Genomic DNA, 18,754 nt, shown 5'->3' with positions numbered 1-18,754 from the left:
AGCTATGTTTTTAAAATATAAATATTTTGTAATAACAATATACACTACTGGTCAGTAATTTGGGGTCAGTAATTTTTTTCTTTCTTTTTTTTAAATAAAATCAATACTTTTATTCAGCAAGGATGTGTTAAATTGATCACAGGAATAAATTATTTTTTTTAAGTATATTCAAATAGAAAACTATTATTTTAAGTTGTAATAATATTTCACAATATTACTGTTTTTTCTGTGTTTTTGATCAAATAAATGCAGACTGGATGAGCAGAATAAACTTCTTTCAAAAACATTAAAAATAGTAATGTTTCCAAACTTTTGGTCTGTACTGTATATATATATATATATATATATATATATATATATATATATATACTTACACACACATATATATATATATATATATATATATATATATATATATATATATATATATATATATACATGACCAAGAAGGAGAGTGATGGGGTGCTGCGCCAGATGACCTGGCCTCCACAGTCACCGGACCTGAACACAATCGAGATGGTTTAGGGGTGAGCTGGACCGCAGACAGAAGGCAAAAGGGCCAACAAGTGCTAAGCATCTCTCGGGGAACTCCTTAAAGACTGTTGGAAGACCATTTCAGGTGACTACCTCTTGAAGCTCCTCAAGAGAATGCCAAGAGTGTGCAAAGCAGTAATCAAAGCAAAAGATGGCTACTTTGAAGAACCTAGAACATGACATATTTTCAGTTGTTTCACACTTTTTTATTATGTATATAATTCCATATATAATTCCACATGTGTTAATTCATAGTTTTGATGCCTTCAGTGTGAATCTACAATTTTCATAGTCATGAAAATAAAGAATTTTAAATTGTAATAATATTTCACAATATTACAGTTTTTTCTGTATTTTTGATCAAATAAATGCAGGCTTGATGAGCAGAAGAAACTTCTTTCAAAAACATTAAAAATAGTAATGTTTCCAAACTTTTGGTCTGTACTGTATATATATATATATATATATATATATATATATATATATATGGTATGTTGGCTGTAATTGCTGCCCTGAACAAAAACAAAATCAAAAAACAACATTTTTCAATGTTATCAAAATTGCAGATTTTTTTTTTTTATTATTATTATTATTATTCCATTGCATTAAATGGGCAGGCCTAAAATGTAAAAATACAAATTAAAAAAATAAAACTTTAAAACAGAGCTGGGTGAAAGTAAAATTTAAAAAAATTTATTGAAAAATTCTGCTTTTCACAGCAGTTTTCTTGGGTTCAGGAGCAGCCCGTTGGCATCAGGAACCAAAGCGCTATTCTTGATTCCTTCTCTCAAAGTCCCAGCTACCCAGAGGCTGCAGCAGGTGAACCCAATGAGGCCTACTTTGCTCCCATCGTGCAACATTATGCCCCAAAATCACCAAAATTCTTAAATCTTCTCGTATTCCCATTTGAGTAATTATTTAAACTTGAATCATTGAAGAGGCCCACTAAGTGAATCTAGATCGTTCATCGAGTTCTCCCGAGGGCAAATGCATTTCATCATCAACACATTTGGAACGATGTTGCAGAAAGGGTGCTGGTGCAGGTTGCGATACTTATTTTCATTTATGGATTGCGTTTGCAATGATGAGCTTCTGCAGCACAGTGCCTGAGGTGAATTCCAGCAGTGTAATTAAAAAACAGTGCTGCTGGGATGGTTTTAAGTTTGCTTGCGTCACTGAGATGGCGTAACGGCAAAACACATTTTAATAAATTAAAAGGCTTTAAAAGTGTTCTTTTCTTTTAACCGCCAGCATTGGTGAGGTGTTTTAATTTACTTCACAATTAGCGGCGGTTCTTTTCATTAAAAGCCTTTTTTTAAGTAGGAAAACAAGGCACCAAATCAAAGGGATTCATTCCCCCCTTCTCCTCTTGCTAGCCCGGTGTCATATCGCCTTTTTCATTGCTCTCTCAACAGCTACACAAAGATTAGGGATTTGGTTAATGAATGTGTGAGAGTGGCTTGTTGTGCTTGGTCACAGATCACTGCAGGCTGTGGAGAAGCAGAGAATGATAAATACAGGTGTGGTGCTGCATCCTTGCCCTTTTGATTCGGTTCCTCTGAGACCAGCCTGGAGAATGCAGAAGAAAAAGTAAGAAGGGAAGATGATAAATTAACCATCTCTCAAGAAGAGGCTGTTTTATTTATTTATTTATTTTTGCTTGTTGTTGTCGCTAGTTTCCAGAGCTCCAAGTTCTTTGTGTGACCTGGATGGGGCTTATTAGGGTTTAGAATGCACCTCCCGTTCCATTAGAATAGCCAGCAGTTAGCTTCAATCTTGTGGTGGAGGTGGCAGGGTTGACAGACGACCACAGAACACAGTGAGAAAAGGGATACGGGGACTTGTTTACATGTCAAACTGAGCCAGGTTGCAGAAGAGCTTTGAGTGACAGATATGCCAATTTCTACCTGGCTCCAGCATCAAAAAGAGCATTGGGAGTGAAGAGGCCTCACACACTGACTGACACTAAACAGAGCAGATCTATATCTGCTGCCCTGGGCAAGCAGAATTCTACTAATTATTTGAAATAAGTGACATAAAACATGAGGACATACACCGTTTGAAAAAATAAAAACAAAAAATATGATGTTGATGTGTGTTCTACTTGAATATTCCTTGCTCGTTCAAGAGAATAACAGAAACATCATAAATAGATTCAGACTCAGTCTAAAGAACATGCCCAAAGATATAAACTAAATTAAATTAAATTAAATAAAAAACAGCAATATAAAATTAAAAAACACATAATACAGGAATTAAAAAATAATTAAATTAAAATACAAAAACAATTTAATACAATGAAAATGTAATACAATGAAAATTAAATTAAATTAAATTAAAAATGATACTGCTGAATTATTATTATTTTTTTAGACAAAAGTCTAGCTATTAACTATAGCTATTAATTTTGCAGCTACAAAATCTGTGTTGCATGAGCAAGTATGTACCGTATTTTTCGGAATATAAGTCGCACCTAAGTATAAGTCGCATCAGTCCAAAAATACGCCACGACGAGGAAAAACATATATAAGTCGCACTGGACTATAAGTCGCATTTATTTAGAACCAAGAACCAAGAGAAAACATTACCGTCTACAACCGCGAGAGGGCAAACTATGCTGCTCAGTGCTCCTGAGTGCTCAGCATAGAGCGCCCTCTCGCGGCTGTTGAATAATGTTTTCTCTTGGTTCATTTCTCTTGGTTGATGTCAAATTAATTTTGATAAATAAGTCGCACCTGACTATAAGTCGCAGGACCAGCCAAACTATGAAAAGAAGTGCGACTTATAGTCCGGAAAATACGGTATGTGAATGTGTCTATAAAGAGTGTGATGAATTATAACATGAAGGTAATAAGTTGGGTAATAAGGGCAGCATTCTGACACTGTTCCTGGGAAAGGGCACCAACACTGACCTGTAGCTGCTGGGCTTCGTGGTTCTCCAGCCCCTCCACTATCGGAGCAAACCTCTCCTTATTATTCCTCTCCGCAGCAATGGTCATGGCTGCCAGGATCTTATCCAGACTAAAGGAAAACAAGATGACAAAAAAAAGTGTGTTTATGTAAACAAGCTTTTTATCAAGACACGATCGTGACATTGGTTTAGAATGTTCACCCGAGTTGGTCTAAGATTGTAATCTCAGTCTCAGACGTTTACGCACTGGAACTGGAACAAAGCCACAGACTTTCATAGAGATTTATAACTCACTAGGAATATGAAACACCAAAGGAAGCCTAATGTTCTCTATAGTAATAAGAAAAACCATCTAGTCTACAGTATGTGATGCTGTGTCAAAAGCAGCAACATAAGAGAACCAAAGAGATGCGTTTGGATAGAAGTACAAGGAGTGTTGGGGAGAAAGCAAATTAAGGAATTCACAAGGTCCCGTGTCTGTTTTGCTGACCCAAGCACTGGCGTATTGCAGTCCAAGGTAAAAGGGAAAAGAATAACAGAAAGTATCATAGACAAAATAAAAACTGCAGAACAAATCATTGCTTGTGTAAAAACAGCCCATTCAAAAAAAAACACACATCCCAGTTGTGTCTTAACAGTGTATATAACTAGTCTTGCTCTTATCAGGTTAGGAAAAGGAAATCCCTCATTTTGGATTTCATGCGATTTTTTCCTTTAATAGCAAAGCGGAATTTTCAACACCCTTTACTCTAGTCAATGTCATGATTCTCCAGAAATCATGGTGTAACACAAATGCCTTTACTGTCACTTTTGATCAATTTAATTAGAAAAATCCTACTACATACTAGTGATCTACAGCAGATGTTAAGTTTACTCTCACATGTCTCATTAACCCAAAATTCTTTTGCTTTGCTTCCTTTGATGAAAAAACAGCGGAGATAAGTTTTGTCAAGCTAGGTGTAAGATCCGTGTTTTGTGATCCAGATGATTAAGTTGTAGTCGTGAGCGGGCTGTACAGAGTCTTTCATGCTGGTTCAAACATGGCTTCAGAATAAGCTACACCTGCTCAACTCCTAAAGAGGGCTTTGATGTGACAGCACTAAACATAAGTCAGTGTCACTGCACAGCGTTTTAGGCGGAAAGAGCTAGTTTCAGTGCTAAGTGAGGTATCAGCATTTTTACAGCTGTCACACAGATGTGCACACTCTCTGATCACCTACATACCTGTAAAAAACACTAATCTACTCATCTACCACACACCGATTCACTTAGCATGTGTGCATGAGTCTGTCTGCGTGTGTTTACTGAAACAGATCCCAGGGCTGAAGGTACTGATCGCCAGATAAAAATGATCAGTTGCAAACTCAGCTTTTTAATTATTCAACTACAAAACTAACACAGCACGCATACACTTAGCCGGGGGCTTTCTAGTAGGCTAATTTGAGACCGGCATAGTAACGTGTAACCTTACTGCACTGTAATGGGCGCCTGCTAAGAAATATCAGTTTCTGGTCAGTATATATATAAATATATATATAATTTGTATTAGTATTTCATATAGCGTATTTAAAGTTAGATTCTCAAGCCACTGTACTGATGATCTTACATGTTCTCCTCTCCGATGATACAAACAGCTGACAGAATCTTGACAATCTCAGTCATCATATTAGTCTGCTTAGGATCGATCGCCCTTGCAAGGAGGAGGAGGCTTCGTTCGTCCCCCAAGATCCGTTGGAGGCCAAACTGGAAACAGAGACATCTCATTTTACTACAACTTGTAAAAATGTAAACATTTTGCAATGGATAATCCCTTTAAACTTTAAGCAAACACTATGAACCCCTTGTGTATGGACAAATTTAGGCTTTCTTCTCCTGAAAGAGCCAATTAGGCAGGTGTAGATATGTTTTAGGATAAAATAATTTAATTGAGTACAAATAATCATATTCCTGCATCTTTGTCTTTTTCACAGAGCGTAATGCACTGCACTTGACCACAATTTGAGCAAAATGCAGAATGCATTCACTTGGGGAAGAATAAATTAAATAAATAAAACATTTACAGCAAAGTGTTTGGAATAAAATAGCATTCATATTTAACACGGCTGAGGTATAAACTGAACAATGTCATTACCATTTAAGCATGAAAGCAACTTTAGAAATTATTAAATCTGATGATTATATAGAGTTGAACAAGCTTCATTTGTGTTTAATAAAGCAGCAGGGTTTCAATAAGAAATGTATTCATTCTCAAGGACAAATAGAGAGCTGGCATGATTTTATTTTCTTTGATATGTTGCTTTGCAGATTTTTTTTTTTTTTTCACTCGGCACGTGTGGGACGCAAAATGATATAAACTACTCATGTTGGAGCTTTTAAATTCTAAACACACCTTATTGTTCATGAAGGCCTTGAGGCACTGAATGAGTTTATGCTGGTTCTTCTTGTCAATGTTCTCTTGCCTGAGGGAAAGAAAATCAGTGAGTAAAGAGAAAGATAAGAGTTTATGAATGAGCAATCCAAAAGCACTGAAGAAAGGGAATTTCTTAAGATTACCACGTTAGAAAGTCAAGCATAACTTACTGTTTCTTGTCAAGAAGCCTCTCCAGCACATCCAAAAGCAGCCCGAGACCTTCATAGCCAAAGTTATTCACCCAGCTAAAAACAGGAAGAGACAGGCAAAGAACTGCATTAGAATACATAAACCCACCAACAAGTCCACTACGAACAAGTTCATTACAGGTTAGAAAAGTTTGGTTTTGAAGATGAGCTGAGTCCCACCACTCCATTGTTTCTCAACTCTGGAAACAGTGAGATTATTTCTGCTTTTTTCCCCCCACATCTATATTACTGACAAACTGAACAGGTCATTGTGGCACCTGCAGCATCATACACAAAATGAGTCATTCTCGATCTCTCATAAAATGCCACATGTGACAAGAACATGAAAAAATTGCATTGTTCCGTTCCCCACATTTCTGCTGGTGGCTTAATGCGAATAATTGTCCACATATGTAGGAGCAGATGGAAATCTGGAGGAAAGAATAAAATATTTATGCATCCTAGAGGAGTATATTTAGCTGAATTATTTCACTGAATTAAAAGTAATTAAAACAGTTTTCTTTGGAAGACAATTTGTATGTCTTTGTACTAAAACACTCACAGTTAAAAGTCAACACTTACATTTGCCACTTTTTAAAGATTCTGAGCCCTGAAATTCACGTGATTAACACACTTCTGCAAACAGATTCACCTAAGAATGCCACATTGGAAATGAATTGAAGGTAAATGCAAATGAAAAAAACTCTTTGTGTGTGCTGCCTTAAGGCAACTTGTGCAGGCCATGCACTCCAACAGGAAGATAAAGCATTGCATGTGAGATAATAGTAAAACTGATAATGGATTGTGTTAGATAATTGGCTATAAAACACAATTTATCTGGAGACATTATATGATCTGAGGGTGGGGGGTGGGGGGGTAAGAATAGGGAGAGAGAAAGAAAGAGTGAGAGAGCTAAGCAGCATGTGATCGCATTTAGAGTACGACATTAACATCACTTGTTCTTAAGCTCCAGATTGTCAATAAACCCAAATACATGGGGCAATTTGTTGCAATAAAGGACCATACGTCAATGAGTTATTCCTTTCTTTATGATAATCATAGTGCACAATGCAACATGCATATTAAAGTCATTTGTATAAACCCATATGGTCACACAAGACCCTCAATTAGGGGTGATGCCTGCAGCCTAGGGCAGTTTAAGGCGGCTAAAATGCACTTTTTTACAGATCTGCAATTAAATTAGTCTAAAATTACAAAGACTGAGGCTCACCATGCCATTACTCAAAATTCATTAGCGACCCACCAAACTCAATTTGAAACTTATTACCATTTGCTGTACAGTACATTATAATGGCCTGATTTGTTAATAAAACATAACAGTATAATGTGCAAAATTTGTACCCATCTGTTTACAGGGGGCTTGTCGTTTATTGTTTCCAATTTTGTCTCATTGCTTTTCAACTGTCTCTTATAAGAAAAAGCACAGTTTGAGGTCTTTGATGAAAATGAAAACTTCGTGAGCAACCTTACCTAGCCTTGAAATATAAAAGCAGTGCCGCCGCTGTGGAGGAGGCCAGTAGAAATGAGGGATTTAACAAAAACGTGGTTGAGTGTATCTAATTCACTTATAACAACAGTGTGGGTTATGGTTTCAGACTGCAGCAGATGAGTGTTGTTGAGGTAGTGTGGTAAGACCCAGTGAAATCTTAGCCAGCATTGACGCTGTACTGCTGCGGTCATGTCACTTAACAAGAGCAACAAAACTCTAACTACACTCAACCTAAATTACCGAGCAAACAAGATTTTTTAGGGAGATGAGCCACCAGCTCACAGTGCAAGTTATGCATTGCAGTAGACACTGAATATTGCTATTCAGTCAATTTTAACAAAGCAAAAAAATAAAAATATTTTTTTTTGAATAACGGTTTTACATTTCTGAGTAATATAGGATATGCATTTAACACAAATATGATAAACAAATAATAAAATTATTGGCAATAATAATTTTTATATTATGGTCGATAGTATGGTACTATAAACTACTTTTAAAATTAATTTATTAATTAATTAATACAATCAAAACATTATAATGTGCAGTATACACTATATATATATATATATATATATATATATACAGTACAGACCAAAAGTTTGGACACACCTTCTCATTCAAAGAGTTTTCTTTATTTTCATGACTGGAATTATGTATGGAATTATATACAAAACAAAAAAGTGTGAAACAACTGAAAATATGTCATATTCTAGGTTCTTCAAAGTAGCCACCTTTTGCTTTGATTACTGCTTTGCACACTCTTGGCATTCTCTTGATGAGCTTCAAGAGGTAGTCACCTGAAATGGTCTTCCAACAGTCTTTAAGGAGTTCCCCGAGAGATGCTTAGCACTTGTTGGCCCTTTTTCCTTGTGTCTGCGGTCCAGCTCACCCCTAAACCATCTCGATTGGGTTCAGGTCCGGTGACTGTGGAGGCCAGGTCATCTGGCGCAGCACCCCATCATTCTCCTTCTTGGTCAAATAGCACTTGATGCCTTCAGTATGACTCTACAATTTTCATAGTCATGAAAATAAAGAAAACTCTTTGAATGAGAAGGTGTGTCCAAACTTTTGGTCTGTACTGTATATATATATATATATATATATATATATATATATATATTAGGGGTGTAACAGTACGTGTATTCGTACCGGATCGTTTCGGTACAGGGCTTTCGGTACGGTGCACGTGTGTACCGAATGACCGAATGCAATATTTTGTTTGCGGAACATAGGCAAATTTTCGTGTTTCCAAACGAACATATTAAGTGGCGGAAGTCTCCACGTTCAGCGCAAATCCCGCCCTGCAGCTGATTCTAAGGCCGGTGACACACTGGCTGCGTGGCGTGGGCGTGGCGTTTCTGCTGCGTGTCAGTTGCATAACGGCTGCTTCGTGTTTTCTGTGTCTTTACACACCAGAATCGTCCCTGACGCGGCGATGGTGCGCTGCTGCTACTGTAGGTGACATAGAGGGGGGCCGCCGACAGACCAGGATCTTGTCTTCACGACAACAATATCTATACTTCATGTTGAGCATAAATATAAAGCCTACTGATAAAGGATACCATCAACAGTATTGACGGCGAAATAGACTATGTTTGACAGGTGCAATATACCAGTGTGTCACCGGCCTAATGTTTTCAAAAGGCATCACGCGAGTGTGAACGTCACTACAACTAGGGAAAAAACGATTGTAATTCAAACGCAGCTCCTGTCGGCATTTAAACAGACCTTTGCTCTTAATTCCGATCGGTCCAACGCAATAACGAAATCTGAGCAGGTCTAAAAACTGAAACTGTTGATGCTGCACTTTACACTTTGGAAAAGTTATACATATATATATTTAAAATATGAGCAGGCCTACAAGCTGGGATTGGTAATGCTGCACTGTAATCATAGTTATTTATTTATATTTTCATTATATTTTATTTTATGATATTGGTTTGAGACTGATAGTATTTTATTTAGTGGAGAACTTTGCAGCAGTATTTTATTTCTTATTCTTTTTTTATTTTATTATAAATTATATTTTATTATTTTATTAAAAAGTATTTTTAAAAAAAGTGTAAACAAATTGTTAAAAAAAGTTTATAGTAATAAACAACCTGCAGTTTAATTTTTGCATTTCTTTCCCTTACTGTACCGAAAATGAACCAAACCGTGACTTTAAAACCGAGGTGCGTACCGAACCGTGATTTTTGCGTACCGTTACACCCCTAATATATAATTATATATATATATATATATATATATATATACATATATATATATATATATATATATATATATATATATATATACATATATATATATATATATATATATATATATATATACATATATATATATATATATATATATATATATATATACATATATATATATATATATATATACATATATATATATATATATATATATATATATATATATATATACATACACACACACACACACACATATATATATATATATATATATAAAGGGTGGGTGATATACCAGTAGACAAGATCAACCGGTAGAAATTTGTCAAACGGTAGAGATTTTGGACTACTGTCTCTATCACGGTTACATGCTCACAAAGTATGTTTCACAATCAAAGTTTGATTTATGATTTTGTGTAATTTCTATAGCAGAAAAGATCATGAAAGTCTCTTCAAGAATTGTTAACCAAATTTAATTCATAAATCAAAAATTGTTATTCTGAAAACTCTTTAAAAATTCCTGATGGAACTTATGGCTCGAAACACTCATTCTCCTCCAGGTTTTAGGACTACAAATTGAACAGCTCTATAAACTTGTAGTGCAGATAATTCAAATTCATATTAAGAAAATCACATAAAGCTATGCTCATACTGTACCACTAACAAGCATGAAAATGAAAGGAAATCGCTCTTTCAAAAGATAACCATGCCAGTAAATGATGATTGAATTAAAGACACCAGCATGGAGTGCTATCAGATGTTTTCTCTCAGCAGTTAGAGGCATCATGCATCACTTTAACATGTTTGAGATTCATTAAGCATCTTTACTGTCCGCCTGTCTGTCTGCAAGTCAATCTTAGATCACCTGTCAGCTTTTCCTGTAAACCCCTGAGTAAACAATGCATCATTTCCTGTCAAATCAGCTCATCAGTGATCTACTCACACTCTGTGGCGTGGATCCAACAATTTGATGTAGACTTATTCATGAAATATTGATTGGTATAATCCTGGACTTAAGCGGCAACAAAGAAGAGAGTTACTTGACATGAGCAAATACATTTTCTGGGTTAAATGAAACATGCATGGCTGTTAAAGTATACATATTTATATTAACAGCTTTTCCATACACATACTGCTAAACAATGAATAAACTGACAACGCTTAACCATTCAGAACATAACACTTGTCTCTTTGATGGTGAAATATTTGTGTTTACTTTAGCAATGACAAAATATTATTGCTAATTAAATTAAATGGGACAAAAAGGCAACAGTTATCACAATACAATTTGTAATGCAATTGTAATTAGGATTGACATTAAATTTGCAATCACTGAGACATTATACTGCTATCTTGAACATCACATAATAAATTGCAAATGCATGTGAAAAATCATTAATGATCATCAGCAGGAATGTATTGTATAACACCTCTTGATGCTCTAAAAGTCAGTTGACTGCCTTACGATTAACACAGGTTATTCCTCTGACCCCGTGCCTTTATTTTCAGAACCCTCTAATGTCAACCAAAAGCCTGGCTGACATTGTTATTGCACTTGAAGAAGCTTTAGAGTGGTGTGTCAGTGAGAACACTCTATGAGAGCAATGCCTTTCAAATTGTATTAGAGCTAAGCCATGGACCCTCTGATTGGGCTGCTCGTGGCCTATTCAGCACTGCTCTATTCCACTTGAGGCCCTCTGCTCCCAGCAACAAATTGCTCTCAACATTTCAACCCACCACCAAGCACCAGAACAGTTAGTCACTGACTAAATATTGCAACTGATGCCTTCATGCTGTTCATGAGAATGTCCATGACCCTGAGTGATGCTGAAATCACAGGGAGGCTCAAGGCAAGGCTGAGAAGAGATTGACTTCCACGGTTAGTGGAAAGTATTGAGTGAGTGAGTGAGTGAGTGAGTGAGTAAAACATAAAACAGACGGCAGGTTATTCATTATATAGTGTTAACTGTGTTAACTTATATATCTGTTAACTGTGAAATCTATCATGGATGTGGCACATTCATGCTTTAAGGCCATGACCTACACCAAGAACCAGATAAAAGGTCAACATAAGCATGCAACAAAGATTAGACTGAAAAAAGATCAACACATTTTAATCAACAGCGTAATACAAATAAAAAAATAGAACAAAAGATCCCAAGTTTGAGCTACCTACTTAGTAACCACAAGATTTCACATTAATACAATTTTTGGAATGTTTTCAGACAGTCCTGCATTCTGCTCTAATGAAGACATTATTTTCTGCTCTGCTGTTTATTCCATGACTGTTATTATGATGACAAGTCAAAAGTGTGCTTATCACTCCCCTCCCTCCATTGTGATCTGTCTCTTCAAATGAATATGCCAGAGAAAAGTCGTAATTACCTGTGCTGGGTAGTGAGTGATAAATAGGTAAAAAGGGAATGAAAAAAGATGCTTGGCTGATTTCATCACAATTGTGAAGTGGACAGACACGGGCAGCCTGTGTTCTCACAGAGGCTTTTGCAGACGCATGACAGATACTGGGTTTTGGAGCGTTAAACGGGGACTGAACCCAGTGGCAAACTCGAAGAACAATATCCCTGGTGTCAGCGTTCTGTGATGTGCCTGCCAGACACTTTAGAAGGAAGACACTGGGGCAAGAACCTGCTCCATTTAAAAGAGCCGCTGTTCCCTCTAATGGCATTTGGATCCCAGCAGGAGTCTCAATACAGCCACAATGACTGCACATCAAACCACATCAATGCCAGCTCCACTTCTCTCTGGAACTGTAGGCTGTGAATATAGGGTCATGATAACAAAGAAAAAGCGCAAGGTAGCAAAAGTGTGTGAGTACATGAGAAAGGAGGGAGCTGTAGCAGGATTAAACACATTTAAAGTCGTTGGGAATCTGCTTAAGTGATGACTGCTCAACTGCATTAACTAAATACAATGTTTAGGAAGGTTTCATTGATAGCAGATTTCCAGAAGGCAGTATGGGCAAAAAAAATATATAAAAAAAATAAATTCCATCTTAAAAGGGTGAAATAGAAAAAGTTAATACAAACATATATAAAAACTAAACAAATACATACGGTTTGCAATTGCTTTTTGTATTTTTTTTTTTTTTGTAAATTGACTTTTTCCTGTCTGCTGCCTTTGATGTCACAGCTCAGGATTGTCGCTAATGAAAACGGATAGCTTTCTCCAGATATTAAAAACCTCCTTGTCCATGTCTCCCGGTCTTCCTTCAACACTTTCTCACGTTAATGTGCAATCATTTTAATGACCATTTTAATAATTTTAGTGTTAGTGCGAATCTAATCAGAGCTTCATTTCCTGTGTGCTAAAACGTTCACTTTAGCTATAGTGTAGCTAACCTGATCTGAGCCACGCGGGACAGTTTAACTTAATTCAACAGAGGCCATAAATATTTTAGACTTCAGTTCAAACATCTGGAATTATTGATCTGGTGGTGAAGTATGTCAGAGAGCGGGCAGACAGGGACAAGGCAATCAGTCATGACAGTCACCTCGCATGCTAATGGATTAGCGATTCCATCGTTCAGAAGTCAATGGCGGTGTGTTTGTGTGTGTGCTCACAGCGGCTTTTCACGTTGTGGGCTGTCACTCAGAAACAAGTAGGTCACCTGCTCCTCAATCTCCTGACCCAAATAACTCAAAACCATCAGATACACAGAGTGCTAGAGGAGTAATATGGAGCACTAACTTATATAATCTTTCCATACAGTATCACACTGTCATGGAATTACAGAATTGCACTGAAAATAAAAATAAAAAAGACAAAAGAAATCCATATTAGTCAGATTACTCTATCGTAGTATGTAATTTCAGTGTAAGACAAGCCCCTAAAAACCGAGAAGGCTTGACAAAACAATTAAGGATGCAGTGAAAATCACAGACAGCCCAAAGATATTGAATTTAGCGTGGCAGAATACTAATTTTCCCCCATGTACCTGTGCAATACCATTTCTCACTTAAAACAATATGGAATTCAAATCAGATATCTGAATTATGTATGTCTTGCTGCAGGGCTCCGCAGATACAGCTAGCTGTGAGGTTAACAGATGGTGGCATAAAATGAAATGGGCATCCCGCTTAAAATATACCCAGTCACCAAGTACATCAGGATTGGTGGGTTCCTTTACTGCTTTGGAAAAAGCTCTTCTCTAGTGGCAGATGTGACCACTGCTTCTATTAGACGCTCTATAACACAGTCTCAGGTACACTGGCTCGCACAAACACAAAAACCTTGACAGGGCGTGCAGGGCTATGACGGCTAAATGCGTGATCAATAATCTTCACGAAAAATACAGCATCTATTTTTACAAACAGCTTAGCCACAGGGGCAGAAGACTGAATAAGAACAAAGTCCGCAAAATCAATCTCTGAGTCTTACATAGTGCTAAACAACATAATTAGTAAGTAGCGTATATTTGCACAAATGACAGCCAGAAATAACTTCACTTATGAACATATTAAAATAAAAACAGAAGAAAACAGTTAAAAAGTGTTACTTTCTTCACTAGGCCAGAATAAATGAGTTGAACAGATCAAATCTCACACTGTAGCCGTGCAAGTATGAATTGATCATTTGTCCGACTTCAGTCCTTTATTTCTCCTTGACGCGGGCTGGATCAGGGGAGCTGATCCAGAGCCTGAGGGCCAGAACTAGGTTTCTAATAACATTTACAGTCGAGAGAGAGAGAGAGGGAGAGGAGAGAGCAGAAACTAGTCGCACAGAAGAGGAAAAATGTAAAACCTTAGCAGAGCGCTGCAAACTCAGCCTCACTCTGGTGCCAAGACGATGTAGACAATTTATTTCACAGAACAACAGGTGAAGTTTTGATAACTTTCTTGGGTTAACTCAACATACAGCAGCTCTAAAGATATTCAATGTTTTACCTCAAAAGACTGTAGCCTGTCTGCTTCAACTCTTCTGACCTTGACAGTGAGGAAAGTACTTCTCAGGCCCGCAAAGTAAAATATGATCAACACACATCATCCAGACAGTTATTTCCCAATACTTATACACTATTAATCAAAGTTGTTTTCTGATGCCCCTGCTCTAAACAGTCTCAGCCAAACATACGCCAACAAGCACTTACACACACAAACTATTCCTTGTTTACCCATTGCTATATAAAAAAAAATATATAAATATATAATAAAAAATTATACTATATATAATTGATTATAGTGCCCTCCAAAGGTTCTAAAAGCCCGAATCAAAAAATGAAAACAAACATCATAATATCAATATTAAACCATTTACAATTGTGATGCCCGATTACTAGAGAATAGGTTTCTTTGTTTATTAGAATTTTTTCCAGAATTTAGATTAACTGATAAACAGTAGTTCTGTTATTGTTAAATAATTACTATAGGACTATAATATAATTATAATTACTATAAAATTATAAAAATATGTTTTCATTAATTCAATAAAGTTGAAATAAAATACAAATATTTTTATTTACATAATAAGTGAAAATAAAATACATTCTAAAATGACTAAAACTGAAATAATTATAAATCAACGCTAAATAGAAATATGAGGGGGGAAAAAAAATCACAAACACAAACAGCAAAAGGATAAAATCAAAAGCTAATTCAAAAGTACTTTATATTAATAGTACTAAAATACCATTGATTGATAGCTAATTAAGGTTAGTACACAACAGATGAATTAGAACAAAGTTTAGAGATGGCTTCTATGCATACTTTTTTTTTATTATTTATAAAAAAAAATTCATCAAAAAATCCCTTATAAAATCCATAAAATTATAAAGATTTATGCTGACATTGTGCAAAAGCCAACATTGCCTAGGGCATTTCCAAACTTTTGGCAGGCACTGGATCATAGCTATCTCTCTCTCCTCATCCACCATCTTTTATACACACACATACACACACACACACACACACACACACACACACACACACACACACACACACACACACACACACACACACACACACACACACATGCAGTGCATTATGGGACTGCCTAATAAGGATGCATTTTGCCTAATTTATTATGCTGCCTCCTTGCCTCTTTGGAAGCAGTATAATTAAGATGCTTACCTTTTGGAATGGACAGAAGCCCTGATGCCTTAAATGCTTCATCCTTACACATTCACTAGATTTTGGAACAGCGCAATAGATTCATAGCAATAGATTCATCATACAAAGTGGCAATACAAGTGGATGTGCACTTCTAAGCAGTCTGGTGCTTAAAAGAAAACAAATCGTGACACGTGGAGCGTAATTTTTTCATAGTCTACCATTCGGTGCTCTTTCAAAAACTTGAGTAGGGCTAGCCTTCAGGATTTGAGGCTGAACGGATTCCTGTTAAGGAGCATCAAATCTTCAAAGGCACTAATAAGCCCATTACCTCGTGCACATGTGTCCACGGGCACCCAGCAAAGGACGGCCGCATAGGCAGAATGATGGATTCACAGGCTCTGTAGGGCGGCTGCTAGTGTCAGCACATCTTCACACCAATCCACATCTCTGCTTCCTCAGGCTCATGTCCTACACTTCTAACTACAACACAAGGCTAGCTTACATTTAAACCCTACACTGCAAAATAAATAAATAAGCACTACTACTACTAAAAAAAAAAAAACCTCTAGGGAAAAATGCAGCAGCTCCACCATAAAGATTTGGACATAATGAAAAGTTGGAGCCAAGTTCAGGTTTGTCTGATTTTCTCCGCTGCATATCTTTGAGCCTGCAGATTCAACACGGAAGTCACAGCTGGGATTTAAAGTGGAGTGTAAAAGCGAAGAGTGTAATACCGAGGGTTTAGCACACAAAAGTGAAAAGTCAAGGCCTTAAGATGTTCAGGAGAGTGCAATGGGGCCATGTCACTGACAAACGCGAATTCCTATCGGCGGTGCATTGATGAAGAATCAGCGTAGTCTGTGTGCCACTGGAGATCTCTCATTGCTTGTCTATGTGCAAAAGCGCACGAGCCATCGGAGCTGTTGGAATGGATGACAAAGCTGGAGGGCTTTATGCACGAGTGGCTGTTAAGAAAGTTCTGTATTACTTCTTGCATTGTAATATTGTTTCTGCACTACATTGCATGCCTGTGGCATTGTTTGTACAGCTGTATCAGAAAGAAATAAAAACAGAGAGAAAGAAAGCATGAGAGAGAAGATGGCTGCCATTAGTTACAGTGCATATTAACTCTCCATAAATGAGGAAATAAGACCCAATGATTATCTGTTAGTCTGCATTTTGGTGAAGTCTAAGAATTCAGAGCTAATGAAACAAGACTAGCAGTGTGAGAGAATGATGGATATATACTGAGGAAAAAGCCAGAAGACGAAGTGATTTTAGTCTACCAATATAAGCTGTGGAGGATTGGGGGAAGAAAAGTGAAATGTTGAAGGAAGACGCTGTATCCGCCCCAAGCGCAGCCATCTGTGTAGAGATGTGTGAGGCTGTGAGCGCCACACCTGTGAGGGACTACTGGGAGATGAGAGAGAGTCTTCTCCAGCCCAACAGCCACCTGGACAGCCAAACAGGTGCTCAGCCCAGACAATTAAACAATTACATAAACACAGGCCAACCAATGAAAGGAGATAAGCAGACAGTGACAGGAGCTCAGCTCTTCTTACTCACACCTATAATCTGTTTGATCAATTTAAAAAAACATCTTTGATTATTAAATTGTCTAAAATTAAGGTTTATTTTAAAAGGATATTTTGTACAAGTTGGGGTCAGCTGACAGCATATCTGTTAGAATTTTGATTACACAATAATAATCATCATCATCATCATCATCATTTTGGGAAGTTAAAATCAGAAATGTGAAACTTAGAATTTTATAAAAGCACTTACTGTACATTAATTCAGTTATATATTGTGTATTAATAAAGCTGTAATTTTTTTTACAATTATTTTACAGTCATTTTAGAGTGCTAGGGTTTATGCCATTGCATTGTCATGGTGACAAGTATACTTTATTAATTTGTATGTTGTCCTTAACTTGAATTGATCACATGATATTCTTTTCTAATATTCAAGTATAGAAATCTGAGAGATAATAGCAGCCTGTGCCACATGACTTTCTTTTTGCACATTCATATCGTATGTGTTTTTACCAATCTGATTTTTAAAATATATATACTACTTCAGTATATCCCAAATTTCACAAAAAGATGGGAATGGAAACTTGAAATATGAACAGAGGGTGATCCAAACAGAAAAACAATTTATTTAACCTAACTTTCTCTCTTCTGTGTGGGATGGAAAACGTCTAGCTATTCTTTGATTCTTGATCTAAAGAAACTACTTTTACAGTATGCAATACCCTATCTCTAACAGTCTTTAGATGGTTCTTACAAATGTAATAAAGCTGAAACTGCACATGAAACTGTCCACTTATAGAGCAGTGCATTAAGTTCTTGTCACTGGGGCGAATGCCTCAACTACATAAACTCAGAACACTGTAAAGGTTAACATTAACACACAGTATTCAGCACACAGGCAGATATTGTGTTTTGTGATCAGTAATAATTAGCTCCTCTCATATTAACTGTAACATAAGCACGCTGGTGAGAAGCTTGACTATTGCCTCAGTGTGGTTAAAAGACAAAAAAAAAGGATACACTGGGGTAAAAGGTGAATGATACCAGCACGTTGAACATCTCCATGCATTCCATCACCCCAGGGTGCTTCTGTCTGAGCAAGACATGACCTTCAGTGGGTGAGTGAGACACCACTAGGCACCTCTTCTCTGACTGCGTACTCTCAAGTTCAGCCATTCGCAAAAGCCCGGAGGGTGGTCCTGGCCTCGCTGGCCCCTCAGCACAAACTGCCCTTTTACCGAGAGGAAGTGCTGACGCCACTCGTCTTCAGCCAGCAAGTCTGATCTTTACAAAAAGCCTGTCCTCATGGGGGTACGAGGTGTGGGCTTCTCAACGAACAATACACGGTATCCTTTTCCTATGATTAATGGCTAACCATGGAGTAAATAATTGGA

General features: G+C 36.9%; 1 protein-coding gene across 1 annotated transcript in view; it reads right to left on the bottom strand.

Annotated features, from left to right (window-relative positions):
* LOC132113722 (protein diaphanous homolog 2-like) overlaps positions 1–18,754 on the bottom strand; it is a 447,692-nt gene that overhangs the window by 292,316 nt on the left and 136,622 nt on the right. Inside the window, exons 6-9 of the mRNA XM_059521662.1 lie at positions 6,026–6,100; positions 5,835–5,904; positions 5,052–5,188; positions 3,447–3,555 (exon numbers count right to left, since the gene is read on the bottom strand). Coding sequence (XP_059377645.1) covers positions 3,447–3,555; positions 5,052–5,188; positions 5,835–5,904; positions 6,026–6,100 — 391 coding nt within the window. The remainder of the gene's footprint in view (positions 1–3,446; positions 3,556–5,051; positions 5,189–5,834; positions 5,905–6,025; positions 6,101–18,754) is intronic.

Source organism: Carassius carassius, chromosome 33 (assembly GCF_963082965.1).
Source record: "Carassius carassius chromosome 33, fCarCar2.1, whole genome shotgun sequence".
Lineage (NCBI taxonomy): Eukaryota > Metazoa > Chordata > Actinopteri > Cypriniformes > Cyprinidae > Carassius > Carassius carassius.
This window is presented reverse-complemented; position numbering and strand designations above follow the sequence as displayed.